This window comes from Labeo rohita, chromosome 9 (assembly GCF_022985175.1).
Source record: "Labeo rohita strain BAU-BD-2019 chromosome 9, IGBB_LRoh.1.0, whole genome shotgun sequence".
NCBI lineage: Eukaryota > Metazoa > Chordata > Actinopteri > Cypriniformes > Cyprinidae > Labeo > Labeo rohita.
Genome location: NC_066877.1, coordinates 18,688,771 through 18,706,911, shown reverse-complemented (window position 1 = coordinate 18,706,911; position 18,141 = coordinate 18,688,771). Strand labels below are relative to the sequence as shown.

The 18,141-nt window shown below is 36.0% G+C and overlaps 1 protein-coding gene across 11 annotated transcripts in view; it reads left to right on the top strand.

Annotated features, from left to right (window-relative positions):
- Positions 1-18,141, top strand: part of stxbp5l (syntaxin binding protein 5L) — a 153,908-nt gene that overhangs the window by 74,692 nt on the left and 61,075 nt on the right. For all 11 annotated transcript variants that reach the window (XM_051119695.1, XM_051119693.1, XM_051119691.1 and 8 more), the window contains exon 5: positions 6,808-6,942. In XM_051119695.1, the coding sequence (XP_050975652.1) occupies positions 6,808-6,942 (135 nt within the window). The remainder of the gene's footprint in view (positions 1-6,807; positions 6,943-18,141) is intronic.

Below are 18,141 nucleotides of genomic sequence, written 5' to 3'. Positions count from 1 at the left end.
CTATGAGTTCATGCTGTGACGTATCGATCTGGTGTTGGTCACATGGTGTCACGTGATGCGAATTTGCAGGTCAGAGTTCACCAAGCTTGAACTTTGGAACACAGCAAAATGTGAAACTTTTCGCACGGGCTTGCGTTTCTGGTCTGACGCATTCGCATACATATGAATGGAAGTCAATGGAATGAAAAGTGCAGTGTGACCACCCCTTAAGGAAGTGCAAGTAAGTCAAACGCTGTTTACAAATAAAAAAGTACAACAATGTCGGACGATTCTGAAGTTGTAACCTGAAAACAAGATGGAGTTTTTTGCCATACTCTACTGTTTTTGAGCTGGAGTACACAGATGATGAACTTAGATGTGATTCATAGTGTCGTGGACCCGCATCCCAGAGCCTGTGGTACACAAGCTTTTGTGCTTAAAAAGTATACAAATTTTTATTTTTCGAAAAAAATGACCAATCATTTCGCTAGATAAGACCCTTCTTCCTCGGCTGGGATCGTTTAGAGTCCTTTGACATTTTGGAAGTTCATTGAAGTCACCAATGAAGTCCATTATATGGAGAAAAATCCTGAAATTTTTTACCTCAAAAACCCTAATTTCTTTACGACTGAAGACAGAAAGACATGAACATCTTGGTTCTCCTTTAAAGGCACAACAGCAAAAAAAATCAGTTTAATTGTGAGGGTCGGAGAAAGGGTAGGAAATCGGTCATGAGAAAAGAAAACGATGAGTGTTTTGGCACAAGAATCCTGGAGGCAAAACAGCTAAATGACAAAATGCTCTGTGACATTTTGCAGCTCACATAAGTCAAGAAGATGCCAAACTAAGCTCCAATGTGTTGTCTGTGCACATTTGTGTTAAGTTGTGCACTCCCATATGCATTAGCATCTTCATAACATCCAGTAAATTATTTTTTTCAGACTAATGTGCTGTATATTCATATCCAGCCAATCTGTAACTGCTTTCTAATATGCTAATGCGTTTACACTGTGATGCCTGGGGCAGTATTTAGCATTAAGCTAGCAATGTTTTCAGCTAGTTCTGTATCCACCTGTACCTGTCTGCCTACATATGAAATCAATATGTCCAAGCATGTATTTGCACATATGTGTGAGATAAGAAAATTTCTTTTTTTTTAGTTGACTGAATATTGAGTTTTCCTCATGGAGAAATGAAATGTTTACATTTGAATGCATTTGGTTATTTAGTGTATCAGAAGCTAACAATTATATTTACATGCCACCAAATGATCCATTAGTAATCAGACTGATAGCTTCAGTCGAACCAATTGAGTTTAATTCAAATTAAATTTTAATTGGATTGAAATCTTACCAATCCCTAAATTTCAACCGGTAGTGTATTTTTGACCATTGTTGTTTTTTGACACATTTTTCACACTGTGAAGTTTATATGATAGATTATAATACTCAGAAACCACATCAGCCTCATGAAACACAAGCATTAGATCGGTATCACACTGAGAAGGCTGATTAATGAGTCTCACTGAGCATATTGTGCAACAGAACTTAAAACATATAGTTGTTAAAGTTTTGGTTCATAGTCATCTAAAGCCTGAAAGTTTAGGAATAGTGTACGAAGTGTTGTGTGATAGAGATTTTTGTGCATTCTGTGTTTTCTGGGTATGGCTAATGTGCTTCGTTCCCGTCTGTAATAACTGATGATTGTGTTCATCACCTCATCAGACCGTCTGGAACAAACAAATAAAGTCCTGGTTTCTCCCACCATGACAGTTTCACACACATTGACAGGGATTTCTTCTATCTTGTGTGTGTGTGTGTGTGTGTGCTTTGACCCTGAAGTGTTTTATATTTGGCTTTTATTAAAATTATGCAAATTCACATGCAATGAGAAATGTTTTCTCAGATCAGTAGGTGCCTGTCTGAGTGTGTGTGTGAACACGGTTGGGTGCATACTCTCGTGCACGGCTGTGTCAGATGACAGAGATTTTCAGCTCAGCAGGGTCAGGAGAGAGACTCAGGGGGGCTATAAGACTGATTCAAGACACTCAGCATGCCTGTCTGTCACAAAAATACAAGACGCTTTCATCGCACAACAGAACTGCGTAGTCCTGTGACGTTCCATTTTAGCTGATCAATTCATTTGATGTTTGTATCCAAGGTGTGCTTGGCCCAAAATATACAGAACCAAAATATGTGCAAGCTTGGTGTCATTCAGGGATGCTTTTTGAAATATGTTCAGAATCAGAATTAGTTTTAGTCACCAAGTGTGTGAAGAAACACAAGGAATTGTTTTTTTTTTTTATGGTGCACTTTGTACACACATGCATACATACATACATACCTGACGTGAGGACATGGGGTCTTTAGGATTTTTGGTAATATTTAAAGCCTTTATGTATAATGCATTATATAGGGTTATTGAAAGGTATAATCCATTAGATTTATTCATAATGTGTGTTGTAATACATTATATCTTGTCGTAAATAATTATAACCGAATTTAAAATGCACAGTGTAAGAATGAATTGATAAGTGCTATAATGTATAAACTGCGGTTACAATTATTCATAAGATTACAATGCATTATAAGATGCATTATAAGGCATAATTAATGCATTAAGACTACTTTTATAATGCATTATACATAAAGGCTTTAAGTAGCGTTACAACTTTTTATGTTTTTTTAAAAAGATGCTTCATGCTAATGCCTGCTAATTTAACAAGGCTGTATTTGTTTGATATTTGATAGTATTTTGAAACATTGTTACCATTTAAAAGAACCATTTTATATTTAAATATATTTTAAAATGTAATTTATTCCTGTGATAGCAAAGCTGATTGTTCAACAGTGATTACTCTATAATTTGCTTGATTATGTACATTTTATTCCTCAAAAAAATATAAAAATATATTGTTTTCTGTCTGTTCTAAGTATTTTCTGAATTATGGAGTGACAAAAGTGAGATGCCCAAAAGTCAGTCTGTAAAAACATTTGACTCTGTCAATAAATAAATAAATAAATAAACAAAAATTCTGAAACTGACTTCATCCAGTGTTCAGATTTTTGTACTAGAAATGTATGCAAGTTAGCGCATATTTCATTAAATAATGCCTTGTTTGCATATTTAAACCTAACATTTTAGAAAACTTGTAATACAAAAAATGTTTGCGATTATCAATGCATTCAATCAACTGGGTAAGTAAAGTGATAACTATTGGTTTTTTATTTTACCCTATTCACCTGCAAATTAAAAGAAGAGCACATTTTAAAAAAGAGCATTTAAAAAAAAAAATTTAGAACACTTTTGATATGTTAAATCCTTCCTGAATAAAAGTTCACTGAAAAAAAATCAATAAATAACAAATAAAATAAAATAATTCTGAATGGTATAGTTTACATAAAATCTTCACTTTTGCTTTTTTACAGCAAACAGAAAAATATTGATCCTGCACTACTAATCAGACACATTCACATCTCTTTTGGCCTGTGTATTTTTGACCTTGGCTGCCTCAGAGGCCTACAACAGGTTAAATATCTACAGAGCCAACAAAAGATCATTTTGGAACAGTTGCTCTCTGAATGAAATGATCACCATGATAGTCATTTTCTAATCTGGATTTCCCATGTGTTGCAGTCAGAAACCGAAAACCGCACATTAGCATGGCCAGGTGCTCCATTAGCATTCTAACCCTGACAAGTTTAGCTGTCTGTCCAGCGTCTCGCAACCTTCATTTCCAATCACCCCGACTGTCTGAGGACCCCAGGGGCGTGAAAGGAGGAAAACAGAGAGAGATGTAATGAGTGTGGACAGCAGTGAATTACCATGTGCTGGTCTTTATTTTCTAGTTAACCTGCTTATAAGGATGATGGATGATGCCACTAGATGGATTTCAGCATGAAATCTCAAACAGACCCTGGATATGTGATAGTTTATTTATCATTTTCATAATTACTCACCAGATACTTCATATTATCAAGAAGTTTTATCTGTTGCATGTGTCACAATTAGCTGTGGATGATATTTGAATCTGGCTTGCAACAGTTTCCATTCGCAATCATTTGCAAAAAAACAAACTTCTCCCTGCCTTTCTTTGGACAGGTAATCTTGCTCACAGTACTGGTTGAGCCAGAAGTTGATGTGACATGTTAGAGAATCACAGCTTACCACATGTAATATTTAATAAATAAAACATAGAATGTCATGTTCATCATTAAGAATAAGCAGTGCTCAACTCATTTTTAATGCTAAACACTGTTTACATGTGTAGAAATATGTGGCGTGTTATTAGAAGCCATTCCCTGGAGAGTTTCTGTTGAGACAGTAGCAGAGATAAATCAGAGTGCTAATAGTCTGCCTAATTTTGTAATTATTTCGTAATTAACGTAGTGAGCACCAGGCAAATATAATCTTACTCTTTTCTTTTAACCTTTTGATGACACTGGAGACAGCAGCGTGCTATGAAAATAAACACATGTAAACACACCAGCATGGGGGAATCGTTTTATGTCATACACGTGGTTTCCTGGAATAGAAAAACAGGGTTGAGCGGTCAAGATTGCATAAGGAACATATTTAAAAACATATGTAAAAAACTAAGAGTCAGTGTCTCCTCTCATCTCATTCACGTCTCATTAACTCTAGTTTGTCTTGAGGTAATTGTGTTCCAATTAATTGCTGTATCCCAAAATACACACAAGTGTACCCAAGAGGGGCTGACGTTTGACTGGCATGAGCCCTAGAGCAGAGCCAAACCAGGCAACACCAAGAACAAGTGTGATATGTGTTACTTCCAACTGCTAAAGAAACAGAGAACCACAGAGAGCTATGAATTACTGCCTCTGAACAGGAACAACTGCAAGAAATTAGACTGTAAGATCTGGGCTCTGATTAAAAAAAGAAATGAATACAATTTATTTCATGATTAGATAAGCTTATTATTTACAATTGTTTATCAGTATTTGCTGACAGAAACCGCCACATGAAGATAATGTAAGACATTAGATTGTCGCAATGAATAGAATTTTACAAAAATTGTATTTTAGATACAGTATCAATAAATTTATGTATTACTGAAAATAAGACTCTATTATCACTAACATACAAGAAGACATAATCCATTTGAAATAAATGGTGGCTTTTAATTTTGATCTCTGTAAATATGTGCTAAATAAACCAACAAATGTGTAATTTTAAGGTTTTGTAGGGAAGATGATGAAAATTTAGTTGAAAAGACAAATGTTTTTCATTCCAGGATTTTTCTCCATATAGTGGACTTCAATGGGGATCAGCGGGTTGAAGGTCAAAATTGCAGTTTTAATACAGCTTCAAAGGGCTCTACACGATCGTAGGAGTAGTGGTCTTATCCAGCGAAGCGATCAGTCATTTTTCTTAAAAAAAAAAGAAAAAGATATACTTAACACCACAAATGCTCATCGTGCACCAGCTCTACAATGCACATCTGCATCTTCGCGCATTACGTAATCGCATTGGAAAGGTCACGCGACGTTAGTTCTTCGTCTGTGTACTCCGGTTTAAAAGGCAGGGTAAGGCGAAAAACTCCATCTCATTTTCTCTTCCAACTTCAAAATTGTCCAACATCGTTGTTTCACCTTTTTTGCAAAGAGCGTTTGACTTTCTTTGCACATTGATAAATAAATACTGGGTCAGTACTTCTGCTTATGTGACTTTTCCAATGTGTTTACGTAATGCGTGAAGTCGAGCTAGTGCAAGACGAGCATTTGTGGTTAAAAAGTATAGACTTTTTTTTTTTTTTTTTTTTTTTTTTTTTTTTTTTTTTAGAACATGACCCATCGTTTAGCTAGATGAAACCATTATTCCTCGGCTGGGACAGCCTTTTTTGTTTTGTTTTTTTGTTTTGTTTTGATGATCTGGAGAAATGCTGTCAAAAACTGTTGACAACTGTTTTGTTTTTTGTTTACTCATCTAAATGTTTAGAATGCTCTTTTTATGCTTTCTAAATATTGAATAAGAAAACATGTACGGTTTCACAGAAATAATAAGCAATTTTGATGTTTGCATGGTGTTTTGTTGGGAAGAGTTACTTTACAAACCTGACAGAGAAATGAAAATGTTTGGAATTACATGAATGTTTACCTAGAGTGTTTTGCACATGCACATTCAAAGCAAGCTACACCATAGATTTCAAAGGGAAGCAAACTCGGCCCACCTGCAGTGATGGAGTTTGTGCACAGCATTCATGTATTGCAAACGCTCTGTGAGACCATTGAAATGAGCCGAGTGTGAAAACATCCTATCATGAGGCCCACGTGTGCTTGTGTAATAGTCGAGAGACAAAACAGAGCACCGCCCCCTTCACTTTGAAGCCCACACTGCATGCAGACCATATATTTATTTCATTCATTTGAAGCCTTTTTCCAGTTTAATAATCACACAAGGCCATATTGTAATTCCGATTTTAATTAAGAGTTCAACTCTAGTTCAAAAGATGAGCAAGGACATTTGAGCAGAACTTTAAACGTACACATACATAATTTGGCTCTTGTTTAGTTTTTTGCACAATTAGCTGTCTAACTACATTCTGGTAATGAATAAATGTACAATTCACATTCTTATGGGGTTTTGTAATTCCATCTGCAGCTTTCTGAAGAAAACAGACTGCTGTGTAATTAGACAAAATATGATATAGATATGAATAAAAACTGTGAAATATATTACTTAGAATGGTCATTATTGGCTTGCTGGTTCTAGTGAGATATTAATTACATACTTTAATATGGTGCTGACAAATCCTGTGTTAACTCTCTTTCACAAATATGATTCCTCTTCTTTTCATTTCTCTTTTAGGATCACGTTTTGTCATCTTCCGTTTCAAAGTAAGTGGCTTTATGTGGGGACAGAGCGTGGAAATACACACATAGTGAACATCGAATCCTTCGTTTTGTCTGGATATGTCATCATGTGGAACAAGGCCATAGAACTGTGAGTATAAGTGTAAATATAAATTCAATGCAGCTCAATAAATATCAAAGTCAATGCAGCTAACATGACTAATAAATAGCAAATTAATAGAATGCCAGAGCACCCACGCAATCAAATGATACATGTATCCAATAAAGATGATGTGCTATTAAGTCATCTGGAATATGAAACTAATATAAATGCAGTTATAAAGTGGAGAAACATTAGAGGTTTAGCACAATTACAGCCCTAATAAAATAATTCACCCAAAATGAGATTTCTGTCATCAGTTACACACCTATACATACCGATATATGCATTTTCTGCAGTGCTAGGTTTATTGGGCTACTAGATTAGGAAACAAGCTTTTATGTCATTTTATTTTTCTTTTTTGAGTAAATGAGGTTAAATAATGACAACATTTTTGAATTTGTGAACTATTTCTTTAAAAAATAACTTGCCTCTTGTAACTTATGAGTTACAGTATATCAGAAATCCTTCAGATGATTTTACAGGTTCTAAGTATCATTGCTTTGAAAAAAGTGAAGTCTAGCTTCTTTGAAGCACAAGTACATGTTTTCCAAAAAAACGCAGAAGTGCCTCAAGCCACATTTCTTCATTTCTTATTTTAAATGTTGTGATGAAATCATCACCAAACTGACTATCACTCTCCATAGATCTAAAGACATTGTTTCGATGTCTGTAACTTAAACACGTGACAAAATCCACAACAACAACAAATGCAAACCACATCCTGGCTGAAGAATAAACAAGTTATCACGCTTTAACATTTCAAACCCCAGAAGATTCGTTTTATCTGTCTGTCTACAGTTACACATTTAGACACACTCAAACACACAAACAACCGTCGATTTGCGCACATCTATGGCACTTTTCATGAATAAATGTGTAAGTCAACAACAAAACCTCATACTCATGAGTGATAATCTGACAAGCAAATAGCTTGCATGTGTCAATCAAGTTTCCTTCTACACAAGAGGCTCTTGGTAGCATCCCCGCTGACAGACATTAACATTAGTAGTGAGTAATCGTAGATGCATTTCTGAAGGACATGTAGATCCCCTGTCGCCTACTTGCGACCCACTACAAATCCTTTACCCACAATCCCCTCACCTCCTCAAGTAGCTCAGTGGCACACTGAGTGTGCTAGTATATCTGTATTTTTCAAATGAGAGAACTTGATCCTAGTGTTTGATTATTCTGAAGGGCTATTTAAAGGTGCCTGATGGTAAATGCACTCATTTCTGGCTTTTATTGAAGTTTTTATATGCTTCTGCACAGAAGTGGTTTAATCATGTAAATTAGTACAGTGCTGCACTTATATAGGGTCTGTTCTGAGTTAAGTCTAGCGGTATTGTGAATATGGTTAATATGATTAAAAGGCTTTGTTAGTATGATAAAATGACCATAATTATGTACTATATTCATATGATTTTTAACGTACATGATTCTCTAATGCAAGATATGTGAGTGGTGCAGAGTGGAAGGGGAGAAGGGAGCAATGTTGCATGTTTTTGCCTGGAGCAATGAGTGTTTGTGTTTTTTAAAGCGTTGGTGTTTTCTCTCATTCCAAGATCACTTTAATGTTGCTCCATGACAAGCATAACACATATCATTATCCCATAAGACAGTTTTAATTACAGTGTCCAAGAGAGCTCAACATGCTGCAACTTAAGAAAACACATGCAAATAGAAAAAGCACCAGCAAATTAAGAAAACATCTTCATCAGTTTGACAGCACATGTAAACTACTACTTGCAGCGTCTTTCTGTATTTGGTTGTGTTGCGAGTATTTGCAGCGTGTTTCTGGTTTTTGCAGTGCGTTTCTGTATTTGGTTGTGTTGAAAGTATTTGCAGCAGATTTCTGTAGTTGGTTGTGTTGTGAGTATTCGCAGCGTGTTTCTGTATTTTGTCACATTGTGAGTATTTCCAGCAGGTTTCTGTGTTTTGTTGCATTGCGAATATTTGCAGCTATTTTTTGTGTTGTGTTGCAAGTATTTGCAGCATGTTTCTGTTTTTGCAGGCATTTCTGTATTTGGTTGTGTTGTGAGTATTTGCAACTCTTTTTGTGTTTTGTTGTGTTGCAAGTATTTGCAGCATGTTTCTGTTTTTGCAGGCATTTCTGTATTTGGTTGTGTTGTGAGTATTTGTGGCATGTTTCTGTATTTGGTGGTGAGTATTTGCAGCGCGTTTCTGTATTTGGTTGTGTTGTGAGTATTTGCAGTGTGTTTCTGTATTTTGTCACATTGTGAGTTTTTGCAGTGCGTTTCTGTATTTTGTTGTGTTGCAATTATTTGCAGTGCGTTTCTGTATTTGGTTGTGTTGTGAGTATTTGCAGTGTGTTTCTGTATTTTGTCACATTGTGAGTTTTTGCAGTGCGTTTCTGTATTTTGTTGTGTTGCAATTATTTGCAGTGCGTTTCTGTATTTGGTTGTGTTGTGAGTATTTGCAGTGTGTTTCTGTATTTTGTCACATTGTGAGTTTTTGCAATTAGTGCAGTTTTCTGTATTTTTGTGTGTGTTTCAAGTATTTGTCACATTGTTTGAGTTTTTGCAGTTTTCTGTTTTTGGAACATGTTTCTGCATTTGGTTGTGTTGTAAGTATTTGCAGCTCATTTCTGCATTTGGTTGTGTTGTGTGTATTTTTTCGGTGCTTTTTTGTATTTTGTCACATTGAGTATTTGCAGCACATTTCTGTATTTGGTTGTGTTGTAAGTATTTGCAGCACTTTTTTGTATTTTGTTGCGTTGAGTATTTGCAGCGCGTTTCTGTATTTGGCTGCATTGCAAATATTTGCAGTGTGCTTCTGTTTTTGCAGCACGTTTCTGCATTTGGTTCTGTTGAGAGTATTTGAAGGATGTATTTGGTTGTGTTGCAGGTATTTGCAGCACTTTTTTGCATTTTGTCACGTTGAGTATTTGCACCGCGTTTCTGTTTTTGGAACATGTTTCTGCATTTGGTTGTGTTGTAAGTATTTGCAGCTCATTTCTGCATTTGGTTGTGTTGTGTGTATTTTTTCGGTGCTTTTTTGTATTTTGTCACATTGAGTATTTGCAGCACATTTCTGTATTTGGTTGTGTTGTAAGTATTTGCAGCACTTTTTTGTATTTTGTTGCGTTGAGTATTTGCAGCGCGTTTCTGTATTTGGCTGCATTGCAAATATTTGCAGTGTGCTTCTGTTTTTGCAGCACGTTTCTGCATTTGGTTCTGTTGAGAGTATTTGAAGGATGTATTTGGTTGTGTTGCAGGTATTTGCAGCACTTTTTTGCATTTTGTCACGTTGAGTGTTTGCAGCGTGTTTCTGTATTTTGACGCATTGTGAGTATTTACAGCGCATTTCTGTATTTGGTTTTGTGTTGCGAGTATTTGCAGCATGTTTCTGTATTTGATTGTGTTGCAAATTTTTGCAGCGTGTTTCTGTTTTTGCAGCACATTTCTGCATTTGGTTCTGTTGTGAGTACTTGAAGCATGTATTTGGTTGTGTTGCAAGTATTTGCAGCACCATTTTGTATTTTGTCGTGTTGAGTATTTCTGTATTTGGTTGAGAATATTTGCAGCATTTTTCTGTATTTGACTGTGTTGCAAGTATTGGCAGTGTGTTTCTGTTTTTGCAGCACTTTTTTGCATTTGGTTTTGTTGTGAGTATTTGAAGCACACTTCTGTATTTGGTTGTGTTGCAGGTATTTGCAGTGCTTTTTTGTATTTTGTCACTTTGAGTATTTGCAGTACTGCTTTGTATTTGGTTGTGTTGCGAGTATTTGCGGTGTGCTTCCATATTTGGTTGTGAGTATTTGCAGCATGTTTCTGTATTTGGTTGTGTTGCGAGCATTTGCAGTGTTTTTTTGTATTTTGTCACGTTGTGAGTATTTCCAGCACGTGTTGTCAAACTGCTGAAATGTTTTCTTAATTTGCAGGTGTTCTTTCTATTTGCATGTGTTTTTTTATTTGCAAAATGAAAAAAGCTCTCTCCTACTGTATTTAATAGACTATCAGCAGTCAGAATGAAAAAAAAAATGATGGAATTTAATATGTAATATTGTTAAAGACATCCAAAAGATGTTATTTATTTATTTTATTTTATTTTATTACTATTAGCAGTCAGAACAAAATAATGAAAATAATTTATAATAATAAATAAAAACATGGTATTACTATGGTACATTTTGATATTTGGTACGTTAAGTGGAAAAAAATATATTTTATTTTATTGCTTAATATATCTCAGCACATAAAAAGAATTACAATGTTTCTTAAATCATATACCAGATGATAATTATTATATTTTATTGTAGAATGCATGTCAATTGCCCAACTGTTTATACGTGGCACTTTCTATAAACTGTAAACCTGCCGGGTTTTTAAACAAGAAAGCGACCTTTTTTCAGCAGTGTTTGAGAATAGATGAAAATGAATGCGTGCACACACTTGTGGTATTGAGAGAATTCCCCTTTACAGAGCTAAAGTGCAGCTCATTTCAATAAATAAATATGAATAAATATAAACATGGCCCCTGTGCGCCGGCAGCAGGCGTCCTCTGATGGAAATCAAGTACAAGGATGGAAGAGAAGCCAGAGATTTGTTTTTCTTCCTTTTGACTCACACATGAATAAGTGAGGGAGATGAAAACCGGAGAGCGATTCAACAGGGTGTGAGGGATTAACTGAGATCCTGTAACCTTACAACCTTGAACAATTCCTTGCTGTGCTACACTGAAACCAGTTGCCTTCAGCCTGCAGTATTCACTCCATCAGATCTGTATTTTTCACCAGAACCTTTCAAAGTCATATCGAGCAAGATATTTGACACGTCCTTTATTTTTGTGGGACGACCTTTGAACGTGCAGCTTCTCAGCCATCACAGGAACATCACTGCGTGTGACATGAGCTTGTCTCGATTCTGCACACAGTTTATCTTAAACCTCTGTGCCTGTTCTGAGGATATCTGAAGGGCTTGCCGAGCACACTAGGAACCCTGATCCTAAACATAATCAGTACTCCATGGATCTGCCTTGCAGCAGTAAGCTAACGTCACGCCTACATTTCCAAGTAATCTGTTTTAGACTTTCAGCATCTTTGGAAATGCCATGGAAGAATTTCATGTTCTAGGTCATGCTGCACGTTTTGAAATGTGGATTGTCTGTTACGATTTTCAAATCTTTTTATACAAGGCTGATGTTTTTACATAACTTCGCTTCTAATGGTTCTCAGGATATTTCAGGAGCATGTCAGTGCCTCTCAAGCCTATTAAGGATTTTAATGGTTTTTATTTCCCAGAATTTCCTTGCATTCTGATGTTAACTAGGTTTGTCAACCTTCATGAAGCTACAGTCACTGAAAAACGATTCTGGAAAAAACTATTTTATTAGAGTATTTCTTCTTCCCAAGTATAGATAGATAGATAGATAGATAGATAGATAGAGCACAGATCTTGTTTGTATAGCACAAAAAAGCTGTACAAACACATTACTATCCATCAGAAAATACCCTGTGGTACTCTTAAGCTTTTCAAATCACGCTAACCAAATTGCAACCAACCAATTTCCGGTTCCTCACCATAATATTCAAAGCTATTATCCTGAATGAGATTGCTGCCAGCATTGCCACGGCAACCATCACAAGCACTGAAAGCACTTCAGCGACTCTTATCATTGCCTTTGAAGTTAGACTCAAAAAGAAAGAGTGCACTCACAGCTAGCGAGCTAGCGTAAGCATGCGCCTCACGTTTGCTTTCAAACGATGAGTTACAATAAATGAATGTTTTGGCATTTGATGACCAAATGGGATGCAAACAGCAGTCCTGCTCTAGACCGCAGCTCTGATCTGCACTGTGAGCCGCTGCGTATGCGTGTCTGTGTGTTTTTGCCTGAGGCTTGTGCGATCACACAGGTAGCGAGCAAAGATAAGGGTGAGGGAGAAGAGGCTTGTCTTCCTTTTTCAGCTGATAAGCAAAGACCTCCTGTTCTCAGTTTACTTTTCTATCATTGTCCTGTGTAAACACATACACACACACTCACTCACACTTATCCTGGGCTCTTTTACTGTCAGGCTATGGCCCACTTTACACACATACAGAGCCAGACAGTGTTCTGTCTACATCACAACTGTCTGTCTGCCTGCTCAGAAAGCTACACAGGTAGACAAAAGCTTGGCTATCGCTTTGCGAAAAGGTTTTGTTACTGATTGTAACAAAATGGAAAGTGCTTATATGTACTGAACATAACCTTTTACTGTATTGATAAAGGCGTAGTCTATTTGACGGAGGCAAAATGTCCACATTTTCTTGTTAAACTGTCCCAAAATCATTAAAGCAGTAATTTCACAAACTTTTTGAAAAGGAGGTGGGTGAAATAATCAGTGGAAAGAAAGAAAAGAAAAACAAAAGTTAATAAATGAATAGCTGATGGAGTAAATTAATAGTCTGTGCGTTTGAGGTAGACCATTTGCACATTTTCAAGTCAAAACTATCCCAAAATCATTTGAAAAACAATTTTAATAGCATTTTCAGAAGGAGGTGGAAGAAATAATCAGTGGAAATGGAAAGTTGAAAGAAAAAAAGCCTATTATACATAGATATAATTGATTTGAGAGGAAAGTTAAATATCTTGGTGTGTGTTCTGCTAGACAGAGATGAAGAGAGAAGAGGAGTATATTATGGTGCTCTAACAATGACTATCAGTGTGTTAGATCACAATAACAGGCCTCATAGTGAGCAAAGACAAAGTACAGCTGAGAAGAGAATCAACACTGTTCTGGACATTCCATCAGTCTGAAATTAGATTTGAAGCCCAGCAAGACAGAGACTCGTTTAGGGATGACATATCTGTCCTATGTCCTTTCTGCTTTTGTCTTTCAGTAATATGATCACTCTTTTTCATCATTTCTTCAACCTGCAAGCGGTCAAAATGCTCTCCAAAGGTCGCCCTTTTATCTCTCGGGGTGATGTCTCATTGGCGGACTCAAAAGTGTTTGATTTTGGTTGGGGAGTCACATCTTCCCAAACAAATTCCGAACAGTTAGGCCCTGCTGGCAAATGCAATAACTTCACCACCAAATCTGATTTGGATTAGTAATTTAGTTTACTGAAACAGTTCATGAATGAATGAAAAATTCAGTGATTCAAGTAAGCGGATTTATTAAAAAAAAATCTACAGTAGCTATTCTATAGCTATATGCTTTTAAAAAATTGTATTCAGTGTAAGTTAATACGTCCAGTTCTCTTACACTAATCAAGATTCATTTATAAACCATAAAATTGTTAAAGGGCACCTATTATGATCCTTTTTACAATATGTAATATAAGTCTCAGGTGTCCCCAGAATATGTCTGTGGAGTTTCATCTCAAAATACCCCACAAATCATTTATCATATCATTTTCAAAAACACCTATTTTGAGTGGAAGCAGAAACAGGCTGTTTTTGTGCATGCCTCTTTAAATGCAAATGAGCTGCTGCTCCCCACCCCCTTTTCTAGAATAGGGCTGTGCCTTTACAGTAGGGCTGCACGATTAATCGAATGCATTTATGAGGCGCGCTTAGTCAGTAAAGCCGGTACTTTGATTAGTAGTAAAGCTCCATCACGTGCGTTCAGCTGGAGCGGCAATTAATACACAGAGCCGTAATTTACTGACAAGCTACGCCAAATCGCGCTCATAATCGAATGCGATTCATCTGCGATTATGAGTGCGATTTGGCGTAGCTTGTCAGTTTACAGCTTGTACCTCAGATACTCTGCCAAAAAACATCTGTTTGGCTATGATTATCATGTCTATCGTGCTGAAATCATGCAATTTAAAGCCATTTTAAACTTCTGATACGGTTTTCTGAGCACACACGTCCAAAGCACGCGCACAGAAAGTGGCTGTCACACAGCATGTGAGTACTAAACTAAGTTCTCTTTCATGTCTTATTGTGCTTAAACTGTCAAATACAGTCGGTTATGTCTGTGAAGGTAAACAGCTGGGAAAGAAATTGCATGTTTATATTAAATCTGTGTGGCAGCAGCGTAATGTACTGTAAATAAATCAATAAATCCACCTCTCTCTTGTCTCCTCTGAGGCTGGGACTCTAAATAGTGTTTTGTGCTCGTCTGTGCAGCCAACGATAGAACGGTAAGCATGCTTTGCTTAAACCTTTGTCATGGCGTTAGAACTGGTACACCGTTGTCGCTTACGAAAACAAAATGACGGTGCCGTGGGTGTAAACGTGCAGATTAGGAGAAGCTAATATTATAATAAAATTCCCTTTTTATATCACAGGGGGACTGAAATCTCAGCGGCTTGTTTTTTCACATGCTTGCAGAGAAAGGCTTACCAAAACAAAGTTACTGGGTTGTCCTTTTTCACATTTTCTTGGTTGGTAGATGCACAGAGGGACCTGCAAACACAGAAAAAGTCTTTATAATAAGTTTTTATAATAAGAGAAATTATATTATGATTTATTACATTATTTAATATAAGTGATAATAATTTAAATTCTATATTTTTTATAACATAAATAAATATAGTAATAATCCCTTTTACAGAACTCTAAGGCTTATGGTATAAAATGAAGAGTTAGGAAGTGGAGGCTTCACAAGAGAAAAAAGCAGTGCTTAATCCCAAAGTCAAGAAAAGAGCCATTGCAGAAATAGAGTTATTATGATGGGCAGGTCATGGTCTGGTGGAGTTAAAGGTCAGTCGATTATGAGAACTGGTGTGGATCGAAGCAGTCCGTGTGAGAAACAAGCAGTAGACAAAGGGACTTCAGGCTGAAGATGAAGGGCTGCAGAAGTGGATAAGGTGTTTGAGAAAGTCGATGTGATATAACAACACAGAAAAGCTGCTTGGTAGATTAGATGTGCTGTATATGCACCTTATATACACCTCATTTGATATCTGCACTGACACTGATGTTATTTGCTGAATACCTCTTTGCTGCTTTTTAATATGAAGAATCATGGTCGATAAAATCAAAAAAGCTGCAACAAAATTCAAGTCTGATAATTAATGAAGAGTCACAGCTGCATTTTTGCTTTCAACATGAAAGTAGCACTTTGAAAGATACTATGAGATTATGTTTTGCTTTGAGCGCAGACTGCTGATTTTTCTAAGAAAAACATGCATTTTAGTTGACAAGCATGGTGCGTCTTTACCATTTAATCTAGGGATTTGTGTGCAAGACTTTGGCTGGTTAGTGTGGTCCATTTAGCCTCTGCTAGTTGATGCCACATCATGGGGGCAGAAAGCTTCTTGCTTCTTTGATGGCCATAAAGTAGCTGTCTATTCTGATTTTCTTTCTTTTTAACAGCTAAGAATAATTGGAACTGCCATTAAGATGAATGGGAACTCAGTTTTATAGATCTCCATGGCATGAGTTTACATTGCAAGAGTGGAGAGGGCATAAAATTTTGCTCACATACTAGCTTGTGCACTTGTCCTCTGGTTACCTTATTTTGCTCAAGGCAACTGAATCTCTTGCAGCCTCAGCAGCATTGATACAAGAATGATGAGTTGACAAAAGTATCATCAGCTTTCTGCAGGGGACATGTGATGACTCTGTTTCTCATGGGGAAGCCAGCCAGATAAGGCATATATATATATATATATATATATACACACACACAATTAATTACGGGCTGGTTAATTTCTGTTTTTATATTTATTTTTTTCTACACAGTGATTGATTACTTGGCCAAATAAGTTTCTTTGCTGCTATGGTGCTAGAATTCAATACAAATATATGGCTGGAGGCAGTATGGGATATTTTGGCTTCTGTTGGACAAGCATCTCTGTAACGTCTAGTCAAATAACATTTACAGTAGCAGAGACAGACAGAGATGTGTGTCTCTTGTTGCATATGTGTATGTGGGTTCATCATATATACATTACCGTTCAAAAGTTTGGGGTCAGTAAGACTTGTAATAGTTTTTAAAGAAGTCTCTTATGCTCATCAAGGCTGCATTTATTTGATTAAAAATATAGAAAAAAACAGTAATATTGCAAAATGTTTTTACAATATAAAATAATGTTTTTTATTTTAACATACTTTAAAATAGAATTTATTCCTGTGATGAAAATCTGAATTTTTATCAGCTGTTACTCCAGTCTTAAGTGTCACATGATCCTTCAGAAATCATTCTAATATGCGGATTTATTATTAGAATGATCGATGTTGGATAATATCAACAGTTGTGCTGCCAAATATTTTTTGGAACCTGTGATATATCATGAATAACAAGTTTAAAAAGTACAGTGTTTATTCAAAATGTAAATATTTTATAACAATGTAAATTATTTATTATTAACTTTTAATAAACTTTTAATTATTAACTTAATACATCCTTGGTGAATAAAAGTATTAATTTCTTAAAAAAAAAAAAAAAAAAAAAAAAAAAAAAACAATAAAAATGTACTGACCCCCCAAACTTTTGAACGGTAGTGTACATATATATTTATTTTCTTTAGGAGGCACAGTGGCAGTCCTGCTTCACTTGGTGCCCTAGGTGAGAAAAGACATATATATGTGTCTTAAATGCAATATATGTGTGAAATTCAATATATGTGTGAGACATGTTAGTCTCGTGGTACAGGTTTCATTTAGCATTCCAAAGTTCAAATCCCAACCTAATATATAACTTTTTTTTAATAATCCAAGCACAATTGCAACTTCAACTTGACAAGTGATCACCATGCATTTTTGTTCTATGAAAAAGAGCAGCTTTGACATTTTAATAATAACTTCAAGGGATCTGTGAAGATTTGGAGTGACATGAGGGTGAGTAGACTATGACAGAATTCTAGTAGGCCTATAAAGATGAGGTAATCAACTTTTTTTCTACAATAATATTTTCAAGTTTAATTCATAGGACAGTGTCACATCTTAAAGAGCAGGTCATATAGTTTTTTTAAAGTGTCCTAATACTGTGTTGGAGTCACCTACATCTAAGGTCAGAAAACATTGTAATTTTCCCGGAATGTACATTTATACATAGTCATTTGTCTATGATTTCAGAACAGTTTGTTTGAATCTATTTTGAGCGTAATGTCGGTAAACCCCTCCCTTCCATAAGCCTACTCTGCTCTGATTGGTCAGCTGACCAAGTCTGTTGTGATTTGTACAGAGAGGAGTACTTGAGCAAGTTAGCGAGTGCTACCATCTGTGTTGTTTTTGATGTCGCAGGTTTAAGCAGTAACATCATATTTATCTCCTGGAATTTGTATTTAC